Source organism: Pelodiscus sinensis, chromosome 2 (genome assembly GCF_049634645.1).
Source record: "Pelodiscus sinensis isolate JC-2024 chromosome 2, ASM4963464v1, whole genome shotgun sequence".
NCBI classification, from domain to species: Eukaryota; Metazoa; Chordata; order Testudines; family Trionychidae; genus Pelodiscus; species Pelodiscus sinensis.
In genome coordinates this window covers 182,506,227-182,532,077 of record NC_134712.1, presented here as the reverse complement: position 1 = coordinate 182,532,077, position 25,851 = coordinate 182,506,227, and the positions used below count along the sequence as shown (strand labels likewise).

The following is a 25,851-nucleotide window of genomic DNA, read 5'->3' as shown; positions in this document are numbered from 1 at the left end:
ATGAGGTAATTAGGAAAATTTTTAACTATTAGTAGAGTTAAGTACTAGTATAGACTCCAAGGGAGATTATGGAATCCACCATTGTTGCCAGTTGGCCTAACACCTATTAAAGGATGGTCTTAGTATTCTTGCTCCTGCCTCAGTGTGGGAGTGGCATAACTAGATGATCTGTTGAGGGTCTTTCCAGCCCTATGATTAGCTAGCAAAACAAGGGCTTATGTTCCACTGTGTTGACGTTTTTCTGGTACTTGTTGGTTTCAGACCATTTCACCAGTTTTTGTCAAACATTCATGTTGAGAACATCTGAGACTAACATTTATATGTTTTAAGTTCAGATGTTTAAGAGTGAGGTGACATAACTCCTTGAGGGTTTGTCGTCAATCTCAAATACAGTTAAGTTGGTGCTAATCATAGACATTTTAAACACAAAAGAATAGTTGTGGTCTTGTTGACGCATCAGAATTACACCAGAGTAACTAAACTAATGCAGCTATATGAGTGGGCACAGTGAAAACAAGGGAGTTACAACTAACCTGTTATAGCCTATGGTATTCCATTTTAAGTATACAGAAGTACAATGTGCAACTCACTGAGTGCCCTGCTACACACTGGAATTCACAAAACCAAGATAATCACCCAGACTCACTATGCATTTTACAGGAAGAGAGACATAAGATAGACAACGCCCCTTCAGCTTATGAATGCCTACACTAGCCAGTAAGAAATGCCAAAGGCCTAACTCCAAATGGGAAGGAGATGCCTTACTTTGGTCAGAATTCTGATACCAACCCTCATGTGGAATTAGGCACTTAAGTCAGTTCAGCTGTGGGCAAGGAAGAGCACAAGGAGAAGGAAACCTATCCTCTTTGTAGCCCAGTGGTTAGGGTACTCTCCTGTAACATGGAAGACACGTTTTTAAATCTCTGCTCTGCCTGATTTGAAGCAGGGGCTTGAACCCAGGTCTCCCACATTCTAGGAGAGTGCCCCTCTGAATCTCTTCCACTTTGTAAAAATGAATGTTTATTGGTTCAGAAAATGCAAGAGAGTGCTAGTCCAGGGTCAGGCCACCTGTTTTGGCTGTAGGATAATTGGGGTTCAAATTCATGCTATAAATCAGGACTTCAAACTTGGGATGAGGAAGACCCACAGTAATCTAGCCATCAGCCAGACCCAAAACTTCCCAGTCGGCTTGTAGCCTCTTGTGCAGGTTAGCCATGCCCTGAGCACATCTATGGAAGTAGGCCCTGCCTTAGCAAGAGAATCCTGTCAGGGCTTAGGCATGTGCAATGTCATTTAGCTGCTCAACCAGCAGAAGTTTAGGCACCTAAAAGGTTAGGGGTGCAGCCGAGCAGTGGTTTTGTAAGCATCAATAGTGTCTAAGAGCTGTTAGAGGTATCACATTGCAAAGACTTTCCCATGTGTTTCAACCAAACACCACTGGTTTCTGTGTTCTGATAGGATATTAGAGCAGACGTTTTTTTTTCACTCCCGTAGTGTACAATGAATAGTCTATACAATTTACTAAGCAAAGCTGACATAGAAAACAAGGTTTATGCACCAATCAAGATGTCACTTTTATTAACTGGATTATCCATTTCTGTCATACACCATGAATGTTTATACAATGAGGAAAGCCAAACACTGCTGGAAGCAACCGACAAGATCAGCCGATATTTCTGTACCCTCTTAACACACACATTCTTTCTTGGTGAGAAGTTATTTAATTCTGTTCTATTTTATTTTTACTGCTACTCTTAAAATTCTGTGTCAAGATTGTCACATCTTAAATACAGATAAAGTTGCCAAGGTACATTTATATATACACACAGAAAAATACAAGACTAATTGTTTTTCCACAATATTTAATTTATATGCTACCATAACTATATGCAACTTTTAAAGACAGGTTAAGGGGTACAAGAAACTGTTTACTTGTTCTAAATAGTTTGGTCCAATATTATTTTAATGTAGTGGTTATTCTCTCCCTTCCTTTTACATGACAACATAATATAACATACAACACATGCACAATCATTCACCTATGAACAAATGGATAAAAGGACAACACTCAGACTAACTTTTGTACACCCGGAAGTTCAACCAACCATACACAACTAAGGCTATAATACAGCTATGCAGCATAAATGGTCAACACTGCTGATCTAAAGTGAGCACCATATATACATCTGTATATAAAAACATTGGAAACAAAATACACCTGGGGTTAGTTAAAAGGTGCCATTCCAAGGCTGTACATAGTATCAGGAAAGTATTTACAATATGTGGAAAAAAAAGCTGCAATAGTTTATTGCCAATGCCCTTTATAAATTTTTTCCTACTTTTAATATAGATGTTGTGCTCACTGTCTGTGAACTACACATCTTATTTCTGGCCCTTTATAAGATACCTGCTCAAAAATATCAAGCAAATGTGTTCTATGGCTTCACCCACACATCTCTTCTTGTAGCTTTCAAATTTATAAACATCACACTGACTGAACTGCAACCGTAGCTTAAAAATGAAAAGTTCCATGAAGTAAAATGTTTATCACTTGTTTTGTTTAGGGAGCAGAATATATAATCCCTAGCTAGGTTAGACAGTAAAACTATACTGTGCAATGCAGATTGTCCTAATAAATTGTATTATACTAATTTAAAAAGCCAGTGTTAACTACAGAAATTATGACCAAATGTAATGCAGTTCTTTGGTGCTCTACTCACTCTACGGTGTACATGAAATGCATTGTATTTGACCATTTTGTAAATGTTACAATATGCTAAACAGTGTAAACGCCTCTCAGACATTCAATATCTGGGTGGGGTGCTGCTACATAATAACACCAATTTTTATTAGCATTGCTTTGAAGACCCAGTGCACAGCATGAAAAAATAAAACATTCTTGCCCTTCCCAAAATTAGGAATCTGCAATATATTTTATTCTAGATAAAATTCCACAAAAGTTAGTTCCTCTGGTCAAAAGTAACCTTTTGTATAGAAATATTCTAAAGCATGAATTTGCCATTATTTCAATGGCAATGGGGAAACAAAATGGAAAAGCTAATAGCTTTAAATAATGAGGAAAGGATATTTTCTTATGTGCCAATTTTTAGTTTTTGTAAATATTGGACTTGATTTTAATATAAAACAAGGGTATTGAGGGAAACAGAACAGAGTAAATAAAAGAGACAACACAACATATTAAGTCCTGACAAGAGCCAAAAAGTCCAATGATGAGGAAAATTTTTATCTGACAATAATACTGATCAATTTAAATTTGTATCCAATTATCTCAACATTTTCCATTCTTTATTGCATTTTGAAATCTAAGGGTCACACTTAGAATAAGAAATGTTAAAATATTAAAGATAGTTGTCATGATAAACTACTAACAACAGAAGCAATTTATACAAACTATTTTCAGTTAGAATGTAAAAACTCAGAAGTAGACTTTATAATTTACCTTTGTATATTAAAAAAGAAGATTGTCTGCTTGTAATATTAACATATTTCTATGGGAAAAAGCTGCCTTACAAATCTAGTTGCTTTTTAAAAAAATCTTGCCTATAGGAAAACAAGATCTTTGCAGTTTGATTGAGCACAACTTTAACCATATTATAGCTTAAGACAAATAGGTGTGGGTTTAAAATCATAGTTTAAGATCACTAATTTTCAGTGCATCTTTGCTTTGTACAAGCCTTGGAACATCTGAAAGCTCCCTGAGGAGTTTTCAGCATCAAAACATTATTGCTTTGGTTCTGTTTCAGACACACAGAAGTATGCCACATATCACATATTTTAGATATCACAGAAGGTCAGAACAAGAATTAACATTTCACAAGCAAACAAAAGCTTCTCTTTCTTTCTCTCTAGTTTAAGTGCAGAATATGAAACTTCTAAGTGCTACATTTACATTAGAATCCAGATATACATTTTTAATTTAATCCAGATCTTCCATAGTAAAATTATACGTGTAAAATTACACAATAAAATAGTCTAATCTGTAGGGAAATAAAGATGTTTTGGCTAGCAGCATGCACAAAGACCATGCATTGTCATACCATCAAGCAAACACAAAATTAAAATGTAATAAATAACTGCTCATAAAGCCCACTTTAAAATATTAAGACAAAAAAAAGGATTCATTGAAATAAGGTGTTCACAGCTCTGAACAGGAAGAATGGTATGTTGTCAAGTAGATTGAGCTATTAAGTCTGGTCATTGTCAAATGACATGACAACAACTAGTTTGACTGGAGGTACATAGCAGTCCCTCCTTGGGATTCCGCTGAATATTCACAGATATAGTCTTTTCACAGAGAGGTAGTTGTAGCACATTATTTTTCAAGTTCTTACTCTTTATCCGTTGCAATTCATTTGGTGCATCTGACATTTGGTCAGAAAAAAATTTTATGCTGCCCAAAGATGAAGCCTGGTTTGCACTCCCTGTAGAACTTATGCACATTTTCCACATTGATTTCTCTTGCACTTTCACACTGGAAAATGACAGATTGTTTTGAGGATCAATAATGTATTTAGTGCTGCTATGAATCTGGGAACCTAAGCAAAGGCTCATCAATTTTAGGCTTTCAACCAGGTCCCCTGCACTTCTAGAAGATAACTGCATTGAATTTCCAGATCCAGCACATCTACGAGTAGAACCTGAAGTGTTATTAGTGCTACCACTGGTGCCAGTGGAGGGACTTCCCCCACTTTTGTTGTTATCACTAGGACTTGTTTTGTCTACCCCTCCATTTCCATTGCTTGGTTTGCTTTGTCCACCACCATCTCCTTGGTTGCCAGGTGGCCCTTCACTACTATCCCGTCTATGCCAGGAATATGTAAATCCACTATCTTTATCTAGACGTCTCCTACTTTCTGAGTCGTCATCACTAGTTTCTGAGCTACTGCAACTAGACCCCCGGCCCTGGCTTTTCCTTCTGTGGTAGCGCTTATGCACTGTGCTAGGTGATGCAATATTCATTTTTAACCTGCTAAGCTTTGGGGGTAAGTTTTCATCCATGTCAAACTCATCATCTGACTCCCCCTCCTCAAAGATTTGATTGAGCACTGGTGCACTCTTCCTGGAAGTGAGACGATTTGTAACTGAAGGCTTGCGGCGCAGAACAACTTGACTGGAAAGAGAAATGGGTTTTTTATCTTCTTCATCTTCCTCTTCATCTTCTTCTACTCTGAACAAACACTTCCGGCCACTAGTAGTGGGATTTAAGCTCACTGAAGGAACTACTGAAAGCGCTGGCCCAGCTAATTCAGTGATATCCTCTTTCTTTGCTGAATCACCAAGTGCCTTATTTCTGTGACCATTGAGTACAGTTTCAGCAGTGCGAGCTGGAGACTGAGGAACAGTTGCATGGGAGAGAGGAGAGGCTGTAAGGTCATCCTCCAGGTCCTGGGGTACATCAATTTTTGTTGGCCACGATTGCCTATGTAAGAGATTGTGATGGGGGAAAAAAAAGGAGTAAAATTAGATTTGGAAGCATAAGAATACATAATGTAAAAATCTTCACAGTATACAGAGATCATAAAGGCCACAGCAATTATTCTACTTACCAATTTGTAAAGAATCTTATTAAAGAAAATAAGAAAAAATGAAAAGTATAATTTAAGCCCGGTGGTTGCTGCCAGTTTAGAGATATCCATGAGAGCTTGCAGAAAACTGGGATAAAAAAAATGTCCAAGTCACAGAAATCTGTTAATCAAATGTTTGTGGGAGGTCCAAAATCAGTAGCAATTAGGCAGGGAAGGTCCTTTCCAGGGGCTTTTAAAGCACAATCTAAGGATGAAGGTACTGCAGACAAGGTTAGTCTGGAGTATCTATTCTTCCCAGTTTTAGTCTTCTCATTCACACATTTTAAACAATTATTTCTGATAAAAAATAAACTTTTCAAATGTCAAAGAGTCTTTTGCTTTTACATATACTTTAAGTGAAGGGAATTTTGAATACAGATCATAGAATTTTTTTAACCTTAAAATTGAAACTGTAATACAGTTCATGTACTGCCACTAACTAAATCAATTTCTGTTAGTCACTTCAATAGTCAACTGATAAGTCATGTGAGTCCAGGCATCAAATAAAACATTATACTTTCCAAGACTTTTTATCTGTAAATGAATAGAACTTTAAATGTCAGATTGTTTATTAAGCATGAACCTCAAAACAAAGCAGTAATGAAAGAAGTGACATTTTAAAAAGTTGTAGAAGAGTTTTTCAACTAACAGTTGGGAGAAGCCAACAGGTGCAGAGGAGCTCATGGTCAGGACAGACACACCCTTTAGAGAAGTATTCATTAAAAGGGGTTACTCCAAATCACAATAAAGAACAGAGGATAGAAGTTGATAAAGGTAGAACTGAACAGAAACAGTCTAGCAAAAAAAATCCCATTCCAAAAATCCCATTTTTCTGCCATGAAGGCAGAAAAATACAAGCTGAGTGAACTTGAGTGCATGGTATTAAATAAGGTTATTGATACAAGAGGCATCACAGAAACTTTGTGGAACAAAGATAATCAATGAGACACCGTGGTATATACTACATCTAAAACAAAGCAAATAATCAAATATGGTAAAAATCTTAATTTAAACAAGTGGTACCAGAGAACAGTTGCAAGAATTAAATGCCTGCAAACTGCACAGAAACTTTAAAAAGAGGCTCAAACTAAATGTATATTCCAAATTAAAAATAAAAAAAAACACTAAGGCTATCAATAATGCTATGATGACTAAAGAATAAAAGAGATGGTTAGAGACAAAAAGACATCTTGTAAAAATTGGAAGTCAAATCCTACTTAGGAAAATACAAAGGAGCATAAATTCTGGAAAGCCAAGTGTAAAAGTATTGTTAAGTTGGTCAAAAAGAAATTTGAAGCACAACTGTAAGACACAAAAACTAACAGCATTTTGTTAAGTACATCAGAAGTAGGAAGCTTCTCAAAATCAGGGGGGCCACAGAACAACCAAAGTACTTAATGAGCACTCAAGGATGACCAGGTCATTGCAGAGAAGTAATGCACGCTGGAAAACACAATCCCAATTATTCATACAAAATGGTGGGATCTAACTTAGTTGTTACCACTCAACAAAGGTCTTGGGAGTCATCATACACAGTTCTCTGAAAACATATCAGTGTACACTGGCAATCCAAAAACCGAACAGAATATTAGGAACCAATAAGAAAGGGAAAGATAAGACGATAGAAATATCATAATGCCATTCTATAAATCCATTGTATGCCCTCTTCTTGAATACGGCATGCAGTTCTGGTCATTCCATCCCAAAAAAGATAAATCAGAATTGGAAAAAGTATAGAGAACGGCAACAGAAGTGATCAGGATAATAAAACAGTTTCCATGTGAGGAAAGATTAAAAAGACTGGGACTTTTCAGCTTGGAAAAAGAGAGAAAACTGAGGGGTGATGTACAAAATCATGCATAGTGTGGAGCAAATGAATAAGGAAATGTTATTTACCCCTTCACACAACACAAGAACCAGGAGTTACCCAAAGATGTGTATGTTAAACCTTCTGCTTATGAATATAAGGAAGTACTTCACACAACACACAGTCAACCTGTGGGACTCATTACCAGGGGATGCTGTGAAGGCCAAAAGTATAACTGGGTTCAACAGAGAATTAGATAAGCTCATGGAGGAAAAGTCCATCAATAGCTATTAGACAAGATGGTCAAGGGATGGAATCTCATTCGCTGGAGGTCCCTAAACTCTGATTGCATAACCATGGATGCATCACTCAGTAAAGTGCAGTTCTATTCAGCCACTTGTGAAAAACAGGCTAGTGGACCAGACTGTCCATTGATCTGACACAGTGTGGCTAATCCTATGTTCTTAAGATGAAGTCAGTTTATAATTAGCTACTGCTCTTTTATCTTCACTATATTGTAATTCTGTATTTGTATTTTTAAAGATATAGCTAGGAAAACTTAATTTTTAACAAACCTAAAAGTGAAGTCTAGACTGCTTCACTCTCTGGAGCCACTACCCGATTTATCCTACTGAGCAAGAAAATTCTACTAGCTCACCAAATTAAAAAATTGCTTTCACAGATAAAACCTTACTGGATTCATCAACCCCGGGATATTTTACATGATGACACCATTCTACATTCTATGAAAAAGTTATTGTCATGGCAGAGTCACTATGATCTTAAGTGCAGAAACTCTCCATTCACACACTGATCACACATAATGGGACTCCCAAGGAGATTCTCAGTATCAGCACAGTGCTTGGTTCATCTGAAGATGGGTTACATACATAGCTTTCTGACACAAACTGGAGCCCAGGAGCTGGGAAAGTAGAGGTGCTCTACCTACATCGGACACTGTTCACAGCTGATTATGCAGTTGTTCAAACTATGATCATATATGCATGCTCTCTGGGCTCAGCCCTCCTTAGTGGGGTACAGATACATCCAAAGGCTATGCTGGGCTCTCCTATGGAAAGCTCAAGTGTCTCACTGTGCTTTTTTGTGCTTAGCTTCTCCTTAAGAAAGGCTCAGATGCTCTACTAGGCTCCTCCTTGATTTGGGCAGAAAAACTGGTGATATCTTCAAAAGCCACTCAGGGTATGTCTACACTACCCTCCTAGTTTGAACTAGGAGGGTAATGTAGGCATACCGCACTTGCAAATGAAGCCCGGGATTTGAATTTCCCGGGCTTCATTTGCATAAGCGGGGAGCCGCCATCTTTAAAACCCACCTGGTTCGAACCCCGTGCAGCGCGGCTACACGGGGCTCGAACAAGGTGGTTCGGACTAGGATTCCTATTCCGAACTACCGGTACACCTCGTTCCACGCTGCACGGGGTTCGAACCAGCGGGGTTTTAAAAATGGCGGCTCCCCGCTTATGCAAATGAAGTCCGGGAAATTCAAATCCCGGGCTTCATTTGCAAGTGCGGTATGCCTACATTACCCCGCTAGTTCGAACTAGCGGGGTAGTGTAGACATACCCTCACTGAGAAGAGCCACTATAGCAATGTTCACAACAGAATCCTCTCTTTCCTGATGTACTTTGATGACTCTGGTATTTAAAGAATGATTGGCGAGTTAGCACCCAGTGAGATGAACAGGACAGTTCAGACCTCAGAGATGTTGTTGCAGGCTCTGCAAACTTAAGAAAATGCCACCCACATTAATTGTGTTTTCAAGAACAAGCTGGAAGTATGAAAGGGCCATTACAATGTAATAGTTGAATCTGAGCCCTGAGTAGAGCAGTCATAAAGCCTATGTATGTTGTATCAAGTTGTAAAACCAACTGGGGAGCATGCTGAAGCCTTACATACTCCCAACCCCCATCTTGGCTTCATGCTATTTGGAAAGTTTACCTCAACAGAGCACGATTGGATCCGGCTAAGGATCTGGTCCTCAATATAATCTGCATGTGTTATCAATAGCCCCACTATCAAACTCATGGTCTATTTTGGTCAATTTCATGAGCACAGGTTTGTTTTTTTTTTAATAGTAAATTTCATTATTTCAGCTATTTATATCTGAAATTTCATGATGTTGTAACTGTTGGGGCCTTGACCAAAAAAGAAGTTGTGGGGAAGGTTGCAAGGTTATTGTAGATGGGGCTGCAGTAGCGCTCCTCTTACTTCTGCTCTCCTGCTGAAGGCAGCTCTGCCATCAGAGCTGGGCAGTTGGAGAACAGCGGCTGCAGGACAGGAGCCCAGCTCTGAAGGCAGAGCTTGCACTAGCAGCAGCACAGAAGTAAGGATGCCATGGTATGATAACACCATCCTTCTGTGCTGCTGGTGGCTGGGGAGCACCTTCAGAGCTGGGCACCTAGCCAACAGCCACTGCTCTCCAGCCACCCAGCTCTGAAAGCAGTGCAGAAAGTAAGGATGGCAATATCTCAATCCTCCCTAAAATAATTTTGTTACCCTGCTCCTTCAACTCCCTTTTGGGACAGGACCTCCCCCATGAAATCTTTATAGTATAGTATAGGGAAAAGCACTCAAAAGACCAGATTTCACAGTCTGATGTGTTTTTCCTGGCTGTGAATTTGATAGGGCCCTAGTTATCATTCTTTTAGCAACTTTTAATTAAAATAAGAACAAGCTAGAGTTCTCATATTTTGCATGCCAAGTATTTAAAGATGCTAGACTATAAACTGAACTAGTTCACAAAACAGTACTTGAGAAATAAACTAGAAACACAATACCTAGCTGAGAAAATTAATATCTAAAAAAATATGCAACACAGTGATTTTAGAATGGACTGTGGTATCAATGATACAGGAGTTTGAGACATTGTGTTTTGTCAGCGATAAAGCTAAAAAGAAGAACAATGCAATCCTGACAGTATCATCATTATAACTTGGCAATATTTTAATTTAATGAATTACAGCAAGAAAATAGCTATTGTATAATTTCTACAATAATTTTCTTATTTATTTTCTGTGATTTCCAATAGATGTGAGATGACAGAAAGACTAACTTGTGAGTCAGATAAGACTTGTTTAGAAACATTTTTAAATGCAAAAATCGAAGTTACACATCAGTCTGTCTTATTACCTATAAAGCCTTTAGTTTGGTAAATCCTTTGGATCCAGGACAATATCTACACAACAAGTAATGCTCTCAAAACTACTCGTAACTGCAAGAGCCAAGTATCAAGAAAAGTATGTAGCTCTGCTTGTCATATGGAGCAAAGCAATACCTGAAGGGTGGACATTAAGTAAACTACTCCATGCATTGCTCTCAACTCACCTCAGTTTTGATATAAAATAACCTTACTTCAGTTCTTGACATCTCCTAAGCAGACACTACCCAGTATGATGAAATATTAATGTAAACCAAAAAAAGTCCAGAATTCCAGAGCTGCATACCTCACCACATTTCAGGTTGGTAAAAACGGGAAGTTTCCTACCCCAATGAGTAGAAAATTGAGTGGTGCCACAGATGGGAGAGGAGAGATTGCACTGCAAGCCCATTCTGCATTCACCATGCAGCAACCCTGTCCCATGGGGCTGACTAGGCTCAATTCTCCTCTCCAGCAGATAGCCAGATTTCACTGATAGGGGAGGAGGAGACTGCCAGGGCAAATCTGAGTGAGGCACTGCAACCCCATGTGCCTAGGCCAGGTTGCCATGCCCGGAGCTGGAAACCAAACACCACCAGACCCAGGAACAGGAGCTTCTTCACCTGGGACAATGGCAGGATTGCTGCCCAAATTTCCCTCACCACATTGATGCCATCAAAGAAAACTACAAGGCTGGGAAATGGGAGGGAAACTCTTCCTCCTCTGAACATTTTAAATATAGCAGTATTTTTCAATTCACCATGTTTTTGCTAAAATCCTCCCTGTTTCTTCAGCAGGAATTTGAACCTAAACCTGAAAATGCAAAAGAATTAAAAGCTTTCAGATTACTTGAAAGTCTGCAGCAAATGGCAGGCTGGTTGAACATACCAACACTAGCTACATAACACAAAAACAGAAGCAGATTTCTCCTATCTTAGCCACATGAGATTCAGCCATCATGGATTTCAGGGGCCTTGCTGAAGGTTACTAAATTTTTAATATGATAATATAGGTCAGTGTTTCTCAATCTTTTTGATACCAGGAACTGGGCTTTGCTGCTAGGGATGTAAAATCCCATTTTAATCAATTAACCAGTTAAGTGTGGTGTGTAACCAGCTAACTTAAATGGGAGTGGGTAAAGGGGGCAGTGCTGCTCCAGCCAGGCCAGGACTGCTGCAGACGGGGACTGCTCCAGCCAGGGCGGAGCGCCCTGCCACCCCAGCAGGCCCCTCTGGGCTGAAGCAGCCAACTGCTTGCATTATGATGTGAGGGGAGAGGAGGGAGAAGGTGAGGCAACTCCAACCCTTGCCAGTTAACTGGTGAGCATCTCCTGGTAAAGGTGATGCTTAGTGGTTAACCAGTCACATCCCTACTTGCTGCCTTCCTAAATTATGTTAGGGAGATCTCGGAGACCAGCTCCAGTCCACGGAAGAGTTGTTGAAAAATGATAAACAAAACTTACTGATCTATGTTGAAAACATATTTATTACTCAAAATCAGTTTAGCAAGACAGAAGTCAAGTAGATGAAGACAGCTATTTCAGGTGTCCTTAATCAACAAGTACGTATAACATTCAAAAAACTTGTCCTTTTTAAAGGCCTCATTTTAAGAAATACTTAAATTAACCTAGATTTACAGAAGCCCAGAACATGACTTAACTAAATCTGTATGTAAACTTCAATTCAACGTTTCCTTTATGACCTATCCCCCTCAGTACTGGAGTGCATTTAGGGCAGGGATGGGGAACCTAAGTCCTGAGGGCCGAATGTAGCCCCCCCCCCAGCTTTCCTGGATCCAATCCCCAAGGCTCAGAGCTCCCCCCAGCATTGGGAAATCCATGCTGGCACTCTAGTCCTCTCACGCCCCCGACCACAGAGCTGGAGCACAAAATCTACTAGCCTGGGTCCCCTAGGCTCTGGTGTGTAAGGGGAACATGGGGAGTATCTTTCTCCTTCTCAGGGGCCATGTCCAGTTCTGAGAGTCAACAGCCCCGACCCAAGTTCCCCACCTCTGATTTAGGGAATTACACCATTAGGAAAGTTTTTACAAAGTGGAGTTTAATGAAATGTAACTACCATCAATAGAAGAAAATAATACAAAATCATTTCTTTATCAGACATACATATGATGTAGTTATCACCTTCCCATGGCAGATATAAATAAGCTTCAGTATAGATTTTCATATTTCAGCTGCATTTCCCCCAAGACATTTGAAAGAAGCAGCGAAAGACTATTTTTCTGTTTTAAAACACAGTATCTTGGAATTTTAAAACATTCTGATTAAGTTGACTAAATCACTGAAGTGTCTAGATTCTCACCTGAACTGAGCTTTGATGTTGCTGGGGCTTGCAGATCTGGTCTGAATTTCTTTTTCCTGTTTCTCTCTCAAAATTCTCTCAGCTAGTAAGAAGTAAGTAGCAGTGATGTGATTGTACTTGTTAGTTTCCAGGGCCCTAAGGAAAACAAAAATGGAACATCACATACCAATGATGTTCTAAAACTGGACACATAGCTGACAATGTAGAATGCTTTACACAGAAAGTTCCTGAAAACAGAATTTAGTATTTTTAACATCCTGAAACAGGGCTTTTGAGTTATTAAGAAACTGGGCAACCAAATATGGCAAGTTCAATAATTATATAATGATATATTTAGGAAAGCATCCAGAGGCTTAATAATTTTTCCTTTATTACATATATTTAAGCAATAACATCGATAGAAAATGAGACTGTGCTCCAATAATGGCATTTCTCACGGACAAATATGCTGAGGTGAAGTGGAAACGTTTAGTTTTGAAGAAGCTGGAGCAAAATCTTACATTCCCTCGGTATTGGTGTCATAGCAAACTTACAACAAAACTGACCTTTTAAGGTTATTAAAGCAGTTGCCTAGATGCTACAGTCTACCAGAAGATCTAACATAATGGATAAAATAGGGTCTGACATGGCCTTTAAGACATTTTTCCAGAGCTACTACATACATTTAAAATATTTTTAGAAACCAAACATTTAAAACTTCTAGATCCTGAATTTGTTTTTTAATACCCAGAAAGTTAAGACATTTTGTTTTTATAACTCACACTAATAGACTAGAAGAGACCATCATGATCTTCTATTTTGATCTCCTGCATGCTGCGGGCCACAGAACCTCACCCATTCACTCCTCCAATAATAAACCCCTATCCTTTCGCCCAGTTACTGAAATCCTCAAATCACTGTTTAAAGACTTCAAGTTACAAAAAATTCACCATTTACACCAGTTTTACCTGCAACTGGCCTATGCCCCACGCTGCAGATGCAGACAGCTCCAGTCCCCCTAGGTTTCTGCCAATCTGACCTAAGGTAAAATTCCTTCCAGACCTCAATGCAGCGATCAGTTAAACACTGAGCATGTGAGTAAGACCCACCAGCCAGACATCTTGGAAAAAATGCTCTGTAGTAACTCAAAGCCCTCCCCATCTAGTGCCCTATCTCTAGGCCACTGGGGATTTTTGCTACTGGCAATTGCCAACAAGTAACATACTATTATAGGCAGTCTCACCATACCATCCCCTCCATCAACTTAACAAGCTCATTCATGCAGCCATTTAAGCTTTTCTGCTCCCCAATGCTCCCCTTGGAAGGCTGTTAAACATTCATTATTTTAAAAAAAGCTTTACTGGTGCAAACTAGGCAGCCCTCCAGCAATTTCACTGGATGATATGTTATTTGTTACATTATATTAATAACTAGAAATAGACAATTTAAAAAATTCAAATCATTAGATGATTAATCATGTTAGTAATATTGTATAACAAAGCAATGTTTGCAAAAATTACTTAGGAAAAAAATGTAGCTTTCCTTCCATCTCAAAATAAACTATTTGCATTAAAACAGCCTCGCTTTCAAAGGTAACAGATGTAGCACAGATTAGAATAAGCATTTTACATTTTTAAGGGTCCTGAACAAGGGAGATTGCTGGACCAGGTGAGGTCAGGCCTCCAAGCTCTGCCCAGTCTCCACTCCAGCTCTGGCCAGCATGCTCCCCCTAGCCTGTCTGCCTGCCAGGTCTCTGGTACCCCTAGGCTGTGTGACAGATGCTGCTATATAACTTTTATAGACCATTTTACATCTTAAAAACTCCAATTTAAAATTTGATCATGGACCAGAGAGTTTCAACCTTTACTATATTTTAATTTTAAGGTACCTTTCCATTTTAAAGCACAATTCCTAAATTTTATTCCTACTACAGGTTGGACGTCCTTAGTCTGGCACCCGCAGGACCTGAGCTGGCAACATTCTTGGTCCCAAAAGACCATCGATGTTGCTGGACCAGAAAGCCACAGAGGTTGCCAGTGGCTGGAAGCAAAGCCAGTCTGATGGGCCAGTGGCTTAAGGGTAGTGGAGCCCCAGCAAGCAGGCAGGCTGGGGCCAGCATTCTGGTCAGGGCAGATGAGTAGCCCTGGCAGAGCTCAGAAGCCTGACTTCACCTGGTCCAGCAATCTCCCTTGTTCAAGACGGCTCAGGTCCTGATGGTGCCAGACTAGAGACATCCAACCTATAGTAGGAATAACTAATAAAATATAGTATCATAAGCTTTCATATGCAAAACCCACTTCCTCAGATGAGTGAAGGACTACTAGTTTTTAAAGATACAGATTAACACAGCGACCCATCTGAGACTAATAAAACACGTCAATCATCCTTAATCTTTTGATCGGTTGCATGCATAATTTTCACTTGTCAGAAACTGGTTCAAAACACAGCATAATTTTAAAACTTGTCTTTGCTTGGCTGAAAAATGGAAGTAGAACAGATGGTCAGTGCTAGACTGAGGAAATGCACCAGACTCCATCAGATAAGCTGTGCTTCTACTCTGAAAAGTGACCCAGTAGGTTCACCAATGCTTATCAACAGAGCTCGCCAAACCGCGGTGAGCCCCACTCGCCAGCCGCGCTGTCCGGCGATCTGCGCATGCACAGATCGCCAGAACCCAGCTCTTCCGGGTTACAATCTACTCGCCATGGGTGAGTAGATTGTATAATTTGTCGAGCCCTGCTATCAAATCCTCTCAGGGTACATCTATACTGCAAGGCTATTTCAAAATAAACTACTCCAGAATAGTTATTCCAAAATAACTTATTTCAAAATAGCACATCTACACTGCAGGGAAGCCTCAAAATTAATCTGAGTCAGGCTTCCCTAGTGCATACATGCTATCTCGATTTAGAGCCCCAGGAAGCACTGGGGAGAAATAACTTAGCCCCTCACCAGGGCCATTCTATTTCAAAATAGCAGCAGTGGAGCATCTACACACACCTTATTTTGAAATAGCTATTTCAGAATAGGCGTTATTCCTTGTGGAAAGAAGTTTACAGATTTCAGAATAAGATGTCCGTTACTTCGAAATAACGGAATGGCTGTGTAGACGCTCACATTTATTTTGAAATAATGCTAGTTATCTCAAAATAGCAGTGCAGTGTAGACGCACCCTCAGAAGGCAAGCAATTTTAACATTTGTATTTTTCTGCCAGCCGTGCAAATATACAGTGTGCTTTGGCAATTAAGTTGTGTTCTTCCTCTCACACATTACCATCATCACCTTTAAAACATTTTGTTGGCCAAGTTTTCTCTTCATCTAACCTTTGTGCAATCCCTATAATCTTCAAAGGTCTCAGTGAATTTAACAGGAGCCTTGTCTTTTGATTAACTTGGATTCAGTCTTTTCCATTGATTTCAGTGGGCATTGGATCACGCTTTAAATGAGGCCTTTAGTCATGGTGGATAAAAAGAGATTGAAAAAATTATAAATTGAATTTTTTATTTAAATAGTTTATATAAATCTGATTTTTAATTTTTTGAATAAATAAGTTTTTCATTTAAATACAATAGTTACAATTAAATCTCATCACAAACATGCTACACCTACACTCACAGGGTCATAAAAATGAACTAATGGCTCTAGTCTGTCCAGCCTAACAACTAACTCTTGCTTCTTGAAAGTTCTGGGCCTCCAGTTTCTGTTTCTTAGCAGACTATAAAGTAACATGTGCACAGAAAGACAGAGGCAGGATAGGACTAGTTGTGTTCTGTGCTTATATGGTGGTGGACCGTGGCCAAGCATGACAGAGGAGTTAGTTAAAACATTGCCTTAAAAACAAAGCCTTAAAAACAAAAAGACAATATATAGGAAAAGACAGAGGTAGCATAAAAGAAACAGTGGAGTGGACTGGAAACAGAAAGCAAAGAAATTATTCAGCACACACACAGCTTCCTATATTCCCTCACACTTCTGCCACAGAAAAAACTGTCATGGTTTCTGGGCATAAGAGAGACCCTATCTAGGAATATTTTGAGAAATGTGTTCCTTGGATAAAAAAAGAACAACATGCCAAGTGTAAGCAGTGCAAGAAGATGATGTAGGGCCTCGCTGCAAGAATGAAACATTATACGGAAAACTGCTCATTGGGAGAAAATGATGAAGATGTAGGTGTGGCTGAGTGAAACAACTGGTTAGGAACTTAAAAGAATTCACTTCGCAATTTCTTCAAGACTCTCTATGCCTTTTAGTAAAAATGTGATTGGACAAGTAAATTCCCAAGCTGTTTGCTGTGTTAAACGTTGCTACAAAAAAAAATGTTTAGCTTAGCTAATCCCTAATGGCTTATTTAATCAGTTCACTAAGTTTAGAATCTATCATTAAAGTATACAAGACAGAAAGTTGCAGTAAGAGAAATCTAGAGTTGCCAGTTGCCACTGAGTGTCATTCTTATTATATATTACACAATACAAAATATTGTTTAGAACATCATGGTCCCAAACAATAATGGTGATGCCATAAATCTATGACCCATTTTACCTCAGCATAACTCATCTTTTCTAAGGGAACCCCCCCATACTTGTTTTCTCAAACACCCACCCACCCACCCACCCACACCCACCCACACCCACCCAGAAGTGCCAGGGCTATCTCAAAAATTAAGTGCACTCTAAGCACAGTCAGTTTTAGCTTTTTTGCTAACTTGATTTAAATCAATGATTTTTTGTGTGATTTAAATCACCTTGAGTTAAATCAATCCACCTTGCGCAGTGCCAGTCTTCAGTGGGGTCTCAAATATAAGAGGACTTCTTTTGGCCTACGGAATATTTTACTGGCAACGAGTGAGAGAGGAAGAACCCAAATTTAACTGGCATTCATGGTAAATTCAAAACTCAATGTCTCCTGTGAGGTTTTGGCTCAGCATTTAGAAAGAAGCAAAGACTTTTTTTTTGTGATTGCATTCAATTTTGTAGTAATTCTCAAGTTAAACAGAATGTTAAATGTGTCAGATTGCTTGCAGAAAATTTGTACTTACTCCACTATTGTATCTCGATCTGCTATATCACCAAGAACCATGCGTTGTATTATACTGTTGTGTTCTTCCTCAGAAAGATTTTTGTATGAAACTAGAGGGATATTGTATTTTGTTGCAGGCGACGGGTCAACTCCTTGGAGCCATGGATGATTTTCAATTTCTTCCAAAGATGCTCTTCGCTTTGGGTCTCTCTGAAGCATCCGTGTAATTAGACTAGGGAAAAAAATCTATAAATACAATGTACTGGTATGTTCAGAAAGTAACCAACACCACAGCAAGACAGAGGTCTGTTTTTCTTTTGTTACTATCAGCTCATATTAGCCCCTTGAAGAACTTTCAGTAAAAATAACACAAGTATAGTGTGACTGGAAACTGAATCTGCAAAAATATTCTAAATGACAATGCAAAACTGAAACGAACAAAACAACTGATTTATGAAAACTTCAAGCACAGCAAACTCCATCATTTTCATTTGATTACTTGGGCTCTTCATATCTACACTTTTCTAGCTTTCATTTTCTATTTTGGGACAGCATTTTTCACAGTCATGCCCCGAACAAGATGGCATCTAGCTGCTACTCCAACATAAATATTGTTTAATATTAATATATTTTTGTATTGTTATCAAGAATAAGGGATTACAACAAATGTAAAACAGACAAGAGGGTGGGAAAGGTAACACTTTTATTGGGCCAACTTCTTTGGGTGAAAGATACAAGCTTTTGAGATTACACAGATGTCTTCTTCAGATCTGGGAAATGTACTCAGAACAGCAACTAAATAAATTACAAGCGCGGACAAGGTAAGGAGTGAACATGTTGCAAGAGACCATTCAAGGTGAATTGGGCAATTAATATCTCTATAATCATAGGACAAAGGAGGACTAGTGGTTAGAGATTGTTACAATGAGTCAGCAATCTAGTGTTTTCATCGAGTTCATGATTTGTGGAGTCTAGCAGAGTTATGAATTTAAGTTTCCAAGCTTGTCTTCTGAAAGCGTCAAACAAATTGCCTTTGAAGACTGCCTCTGAAGACAAGGACTGAGAAGTCAAATACGAGTGATCACTTAGTGAAGGAAAGTATTCACCCACAGGTAATGGGGTGCAGCACTAGAAAAAAATCACTAGACTACACTGTTCGCATATGAACACAGATATGGCTATTACAGTAAGTACCAGAAGTTTGAAGACTTCACCTGGTCCATGCAAAATATCAGGCTTTGCTTGAATTCCAGTGTGTCATAGGAGGAAACCTCCTCAAATCCTATACAGACACTAGAACAGTGGTCCCCAAACTGTGGAGGATGCAGCAAGCTCCAGCCAGCCCTCACAGGAGAATGGGGAGGTAGCCACACCCTGCCCCATTCTGCACCAGTCCTGCCTCCCAAGCCTCTGTCCCCTACTCTTGGACTAGTCACAATTCTGCTCCTGGCCTGAAGGGCCATGGACACATTGCGTTGCTGGTAAGGGGAGACAAAAGAGCAAAACTTTGGACACCACTACACCAGGAGATTTAAGACATTTGGAGTGGTGAAATATTCTATCATTTATGGAGGACTAGCTATGCTTGCAAAATGATTCTAACTCAGAAAGAGGGACTCTCACGTTAAAGGAATCTACATTTAAGGGTTGAAGTCTCCAAGCAAGCAAACTGGCTTCAACAAATGGGGAATAGTGAACTATTCAAAACTGTCAGAGTTGCCGTAAATATTTCAAAATGAGTCATGATTCTTAAGTGGCATGTGCTGTTTGCAAAGATATTTTCCCTCAATTCCCAGTAAATTTATTTGGGGGTTATAATTTTAGTGGGAGACAAGCAAAAGCCTGATGCAGTGTTCTTGAGCATAAGAACCAGACACAATATCCTTGAACAACTGTTCAGACAAAGGTTGAAAACGGGTCAGGAGACCAAAAGGGGCAATTGTCCCAGGGACCAGATATTCAAAAGGACCCAGAGCTCCTGGCAGCCTCTGCTGCTACCACAGTGGTAGAAGAAGGGGGGAGGAGGCATGGCATGCTCCCGATGAGTCTGAGGGTTTGCTGCCACCGGCCCTGCGCCTTCCAGGAATGCAGAACTGCAGCCCCACCTTGCCCCCTGGGCTGAAAACATTTACAAGGAACAAATTCAATCAACTTTGATAAAGGGTGAGAGAGGCAGAGACTGAAGACTCTGTAGTAACGGTGTGCAAGAAGCTACCTAATCCATGCAGACAGAAGAATTAACAAGTTAAGGAAATGACTGGTAACACAGCAGGGAATTTTAGCATTGGAAGTTCTGGAAAAACAATAAAAAGTTCCCAGAACCCAACTAACAAGATTCTAGATAATTTGCTGGTAGCATACAACATTTCTATGAACACTACCAAATTATTTAATATTTTACTTACTCTTTACATTCTTTGGACACATGTGATGGCACTGTGTATTTGCAGTCCATGATCATAGTCAGTGTTTCGCTATCATTTGCTTCTTGGAATGGTGGTTGTCCACATACCAGCATGAATAGGATAACACCCAGGCTCCATATATCTGTAAATTATAAAAGATGTTTTAACATGTGTTGCCAAAAAGACACCAAAATACTGCCAATGTAAATTGTTAGAAACCTTAACTGAAATTCAGCAAACTAATTTAAGTATTATCATTGGGCTATCTTTAGTGGCTTCGACAGTAGAATTTATAATTCCTTTGCAATGAAGTACAAAATATAGCAGGCTCCATATTTTATTAGACAGGTCTATGATTTTGGATGGAAAGTCCAAAATTAGTGATTTCAATTCATGCAGAAAAATTCAGGAGTAAATTAAAATCTTAAATACATATCTATTTCATGACACCTCTAGTTTTGGCAGAATTTAATACTGAATTTCAATAAAAGTTTATTTATTTACATTGTAAAAGATTTACAGTTACAATTAATTGTGAGAAAAACTTCTGAATTTGTTAACAGAAACCCATCCTGTTTTGTGGCAAATGTTTATTCAGTCAGTGAATATTTTGCTCACTCAAAGACTAGAGTATATTTGGACTACCTTATAACTGGGCATAGACTACTGAAAGCCAAGTTTGTAGCAACTGCATATTCCCCTTTTGGAAGACTAGAATACACAATTCTCAGTATTTTCATGTTACTGAGGCACTGAAATAACCTTCATTTTTAGGATTTTTGGGATAATGATGAATTAGATATTTTATTTTACTGGTAAATCCCATATTTCTTTCATATGACTGTAGATAATTTAATCAACTTCACTGCTTGTAACTGGTATTATCTTCCCCTTTAAGCAGTTACATTTTTCTAAATTATTTTGAAACAGTCAAACATTTAATGCAGTAAACAAATGGATTTCTAGTAAATGCCTTCCCATTACTGCTTGTAGAAAAATAAAGTATTCATTTTCCCAAAAAGATTACAAGTAATCACAGTAGTACATCTGAGTAGTATGTCACGTTTTCCTACACATGCAAGTGCCTGAATCTATTGACTGAATTTTTAAAAGTTAACTCTCAGAAGGAAACCACTACTAAGAAACTTCACGAGACAAATGATAATCAGCAAAGAGATCTGAACTGTTACAGATAGTAGAGAAACATACAGTACTGACTAACAGATAATACCTAGGAGTGAAGGCAATGCAATAAGACTCAAAAATATTTTCCACTTTCTGTGGCTTATTCAGAGCACAACTATATTGCAAACAAACAAAAACATAAACCCACCCATACCATAGCAGCGAATCTCAGTCCAAACCAACTGTTATTGGCTCGCACTATGGGGCTAAAAATTAGGGATGTTAAAATACTTGCATTCAGGTAAACATGTAACCACTGAAAAGTTCAGCAGATACACGTTCATATGTGGGGAGCAGGCAGCCCTGCAGGATTCCATTGTTAATGACAATAAAGGCAGCCCCATGATAAATTAGTTTGCTAAATTTCAGTTAATGTTTTTAACACTTTATACTGGCAGTATTTTTGTGTGTCTGACAATACAAAAGCCTGCCCATCTCCTCCTTCCCCGTTACATGCAGGCCTCCCCACTAGAGATGTAAAGGACTAGTCAACTATCAGATAAGCAAACGCTTATTGTATAGTCGACTAGTCACTTCCTCCCCTGCTGCCTCTATCAAATAGAGGGGTAGCAAAGGGGGTGCTTCAAAGCATCAGCACTGCTTGAAGCCTGGGACCAGACCCTGGGCTCCCCAGCTGATCCTGGACTCCATGAAGCGCTTTTACCTTTGAAAGGCGGAGGCACCCTATAGACTAATCGAATTGTTGATGCAAAATGCATCAACAATTCGATCAGTCAATTAGTCGATACTTAACATCCTTACTCCCCACCCATCCACGCAGTTACCACTGTATCAGGGGCAGCAGCATGGAAGGGGGGAGGGAGGTGCAGGAAGCTAGCTCCCTATCAGATCATTTAATTCAGGCTCTGAAACTCTCTGCCTTGGAGTGTCATGGGAAGGATGCAATATAGATGTCAGAGTAGTTAACATTCTCAAAGTTAGGGTACTATTACATTTCACTTTGCGGTTTGTAAACCATATACATTTATTCATTTTTAAAATAAATACTCATTTTGCTAATTATACATTATTTATTCTTTATATAGTTCAGCTAAACAATAGGAGTAATTCAGCCTCATTTTCTTTAGAAATCTAACTTACGATAAATACTAGACAAGAAGATTTACCCACCATTTCTTCAGTCCTCAATTTTTGTTTTTTGAAAAATAAAAATGAAAAATGTACATGCTTCATTTAAATCATTGCTCTGGGATGGGGTTGAGGATTAGGGGTTCAGTATGTAGGCTGCCCTGGGGAGAGAGAACTACCCCAGCCCTCTCTCACTGTAGCAAATTGGGGCTAGGTGAGAAGCACCTCTCCATGGCCACTGCAGCTCCAGTGAGCAAAGCCAGGAAAGTAGTGCATGTCCCCAGGTGGTGATAGGTCCAGATTCCTCTGACTCCTGTGCTCCCTAGCCGAGGGTCGCATCCCCCGTACTCCACCCAGGCCCCCCCCTTCTGATAGTCCGGCATATCTGATAATCCGGCACCCCCTGGGTCCTAAAGGTGCCAGATTATTGGAAGTTTACTGTAACTGTTTCATTAACAGCAATGTACTGTATTAGACAGCACTCTAGTATTTCATAAGTTTTGGGAGACTAAATACCTGATGGAGAGCCATGTCTAAGAACTTAGTCTTTTTTTCCTTTTATGATCATCAACAGGATTTTGAACTTCACATATTTTGCTGCTAGTAATTAATTTGGAAAATATTGGTTTTTAATACCAACACATGAAAAAAATCCAAGACAAACTCTTGATTATATTCAAACTTCAGTAAGTACTGACCTGCCTGCGTAACTTTTTTAGCCTTCCATATTTTTATGTTATTATGGAAGTCATCACTTTCACAGATGTACAAAACAAATAACAGGTTTAACAAAGACCCTAAAACAGTGCTTGAAGGCTTTCTGCATTGCCTAGATACTTTCTTTGAACATGACAGCTTCAATAATTCTGTGCGAAATTCAGAACTATTTATTATTGCAAACTTAATTAACAGTGTTGTGGATTCCAGGCAAACATGGTATTATTTCCTCATAACAATCTGTACTTTTTTACTCTTGAGTTTTGTAACACATTGTGTTCAAATGCAACCAGGAAATCAATGCATGTAGAAACAAAGGTGCAGTTTCCATTCCCACCCTTTCTCTAAAGAAACTGTGGTTAAAGAGACAGAACTTTAAGCTCTCTGCTCGTCACATCAGAAGCTATAGCAAGCAACTGGCAAAATGACTTGGGCAGCAGTCTCAAGGACACAAAATACTTACCTCAATAGCGCTTTAAGAGTTTTCTGAGAACTAGCAACAGTATCTAAGTGGAAATAATACAACTGAAAGGAAATCTAAGCCTAATTTCTAAAAGGAAATAGACTATTAGAGATCATATGAGACCAATGGAAGACTTGGCACGCTCCCTTCCTTTAATGGTATAAAGAACTGAGGTCTGAATTCAGTGTACTACAAGCAAGGGCTTTGTCTAAAACCTTTTGCAGAGAAAGTGGTGTAATCTATTCAGGGAGCAGACCTTTAGGAGGATTATGGCTTTAAAAAGAAGTGTGCCTAAAATTCTTATTGGCCAACTGCAAGGACAAGAGAAGTTGGAAAAAACGAGTTATTAAAAAAAATCCCTAATTGGGGCAATGTTCCCCTCCCAAAAGCCATGAGTCTGAATGCTCCACTCTCATGCAAGGACATTACTATTTTATTAGGAAAAAACTTAAAAAACAACAAATAGTCTAGTAGCACTTTAAAAATAAAAAAATAGCTTCAGAGGGCTAGCCGAGTTAGTCTAGTAGCACTTTAAAGACTATTTGTTGTTTTTTAAAAGTTTTTCCTATTACAGACTAATAAAACATGTAGATGGTATCATGAGCTACCCTCTGAAGCTATTTTATTAGGGTCTTTTTTTCTTAGGGTCACTGAATGAACTGTGGGCTACATGAAAAGCAGCAGCAAAAAATGTCAAAAAGTATGGACATCTGGACATCAATGTTTTCCTCCTTAGGTGGCTAAACTCTCATCTAAGAACTCAACTAGTGACCATGCCACAGAAAGAATGAAAAGAAGCAGCAAGCTCATCAACCGGTAAACCAGAAGACCTTTTCAGTTCCCCATCTGTTTTCTTTTCTTAGAGAATAGAATTCTTTCCAAGAAAAAGATACCAATTAGTACACTTTAAGGTCAAAAGTTTTGCCTACCAAGAAAAATGAGAGGATAATCTACTAGTTAAAGCATGGACTAGGACTCCGGAAATCAAAGTTCAATTCCCAGCTTAGCCACTGACTTTCTGTGCAGCTTTGGAAAAGTTAATCAATCTACCCTGTCCCTCTGTTCCCCCATTTATAAAGTGATCACTGTGAGGATTAAATCCATTAATAACTATGAGGCACTCAAATACCATGGTCATGAGAGGCAATTAACTACCTTTAAGATTACCAATATTTAACAGTGACAGACCTCCCTGAACTTCTTCCTCTGTTTGCCTTTGATATATTCTATAAGGCTTCATTAGGAGTGTTTATTTGGCAAAGGGAAATGGTATACGAGCAGAGTATAAATAAAAGTTATGCATTATGATGCCATAATGGTTGAAGACTCCACTCAAATCAGGCTAAAATAATGTGTCACAGAAAACAATTAACTAGATCAAATACATTTACTGCTCACCACAAACACTATGTAAAATAAGATTATCAGAGTGCAAAAGGAAGTGGTAAAAACACCTGAAGAAAGACAGGAAATGTTTAACATCTCTTCGGCGTAATTTCATAGTCAAAGACACTTTAAGATAGCAGAAGATATGTTGTATGAATAGGAATGACCCAACATCGAACAAGATTTTTTGGTTAAAGTGTTATGTTTTAACCCACTCAGCCTAGAAGGATGTCTACAGTTTTCCCCCATATTGTAAGAAATATGGACAAATTTGTACTTTTTAGCTATTCTCATCTAAGACTAAGTGTACTTTTTTAAAAATTAGTGTCAATACAATTTTTAAATCTGTTCTACTGCTAAAATTCCTGAACATTGTAAAATTAAGGGCTGGTGTCTCAACATTTAGAGCCTTTATGTATACTTGGCTTTTTTCTTTCCTTTCCTGTTTGTTTTTTAGCCATTCATACCTTCATATAGGACACACCACTAACACCTTTCTCCAAAAGAGCTGAAACAGACTTTTTCTTACTAGAATTCACAACTCAAAATATTTAACAGCACAGCTTGCCAGCAACTTCAAATTAACAATCTTTTCTGTGCCATGGACAAGATGCACTGCTAGACGTTTTTTGGATTCTTCCTATAGATGCCTACCATTCCTCATAGCATATTAATTTACCACATAATCTTGTCATTTCCTTATATATTTGTTTCTATTATCTTCAAGAGTGACAGTTGGTTATT

At 38.8% G+C, this 25,851-nt stretch overlaps 1 protein-coding gene across 1 annotated transcript in view; it reads right to left on the bottom strand.

The window, feature by feature from the left end:
* Positions 1–1,561: 1,561 nt before the first annotated feature.
* SNRK (SNF related kinase) overlaps positions 1,562–25,851 on the bottom strand; it is a 54,311-nt gene continuing 30,021 nt past the window's right edge. Inside the window, exons 4-7 of the mRNA XM_075921959.1 lie at positions 20,268–20,409; positions 17,882–18,094; positions 12,867–13,001; positions 1,562–5,440 (exon numbers count right to left, since the gene is read on the bottom strand). Coding sequence (XP_075778074.1) covers positions 4,222–5,440; positions 12,867–13,001; positions 17,882–18,094; positions 20,268–20,409 — 1,709 coding nt within the window. The 3' untranslated portion in view covers positions 1,562–4,221. The remainder of the gene's footprint in view (positions 5,441–12,866; positions 13,002–17,881; positions 18,095–20,267; positions 20,410–25,851) is intronic.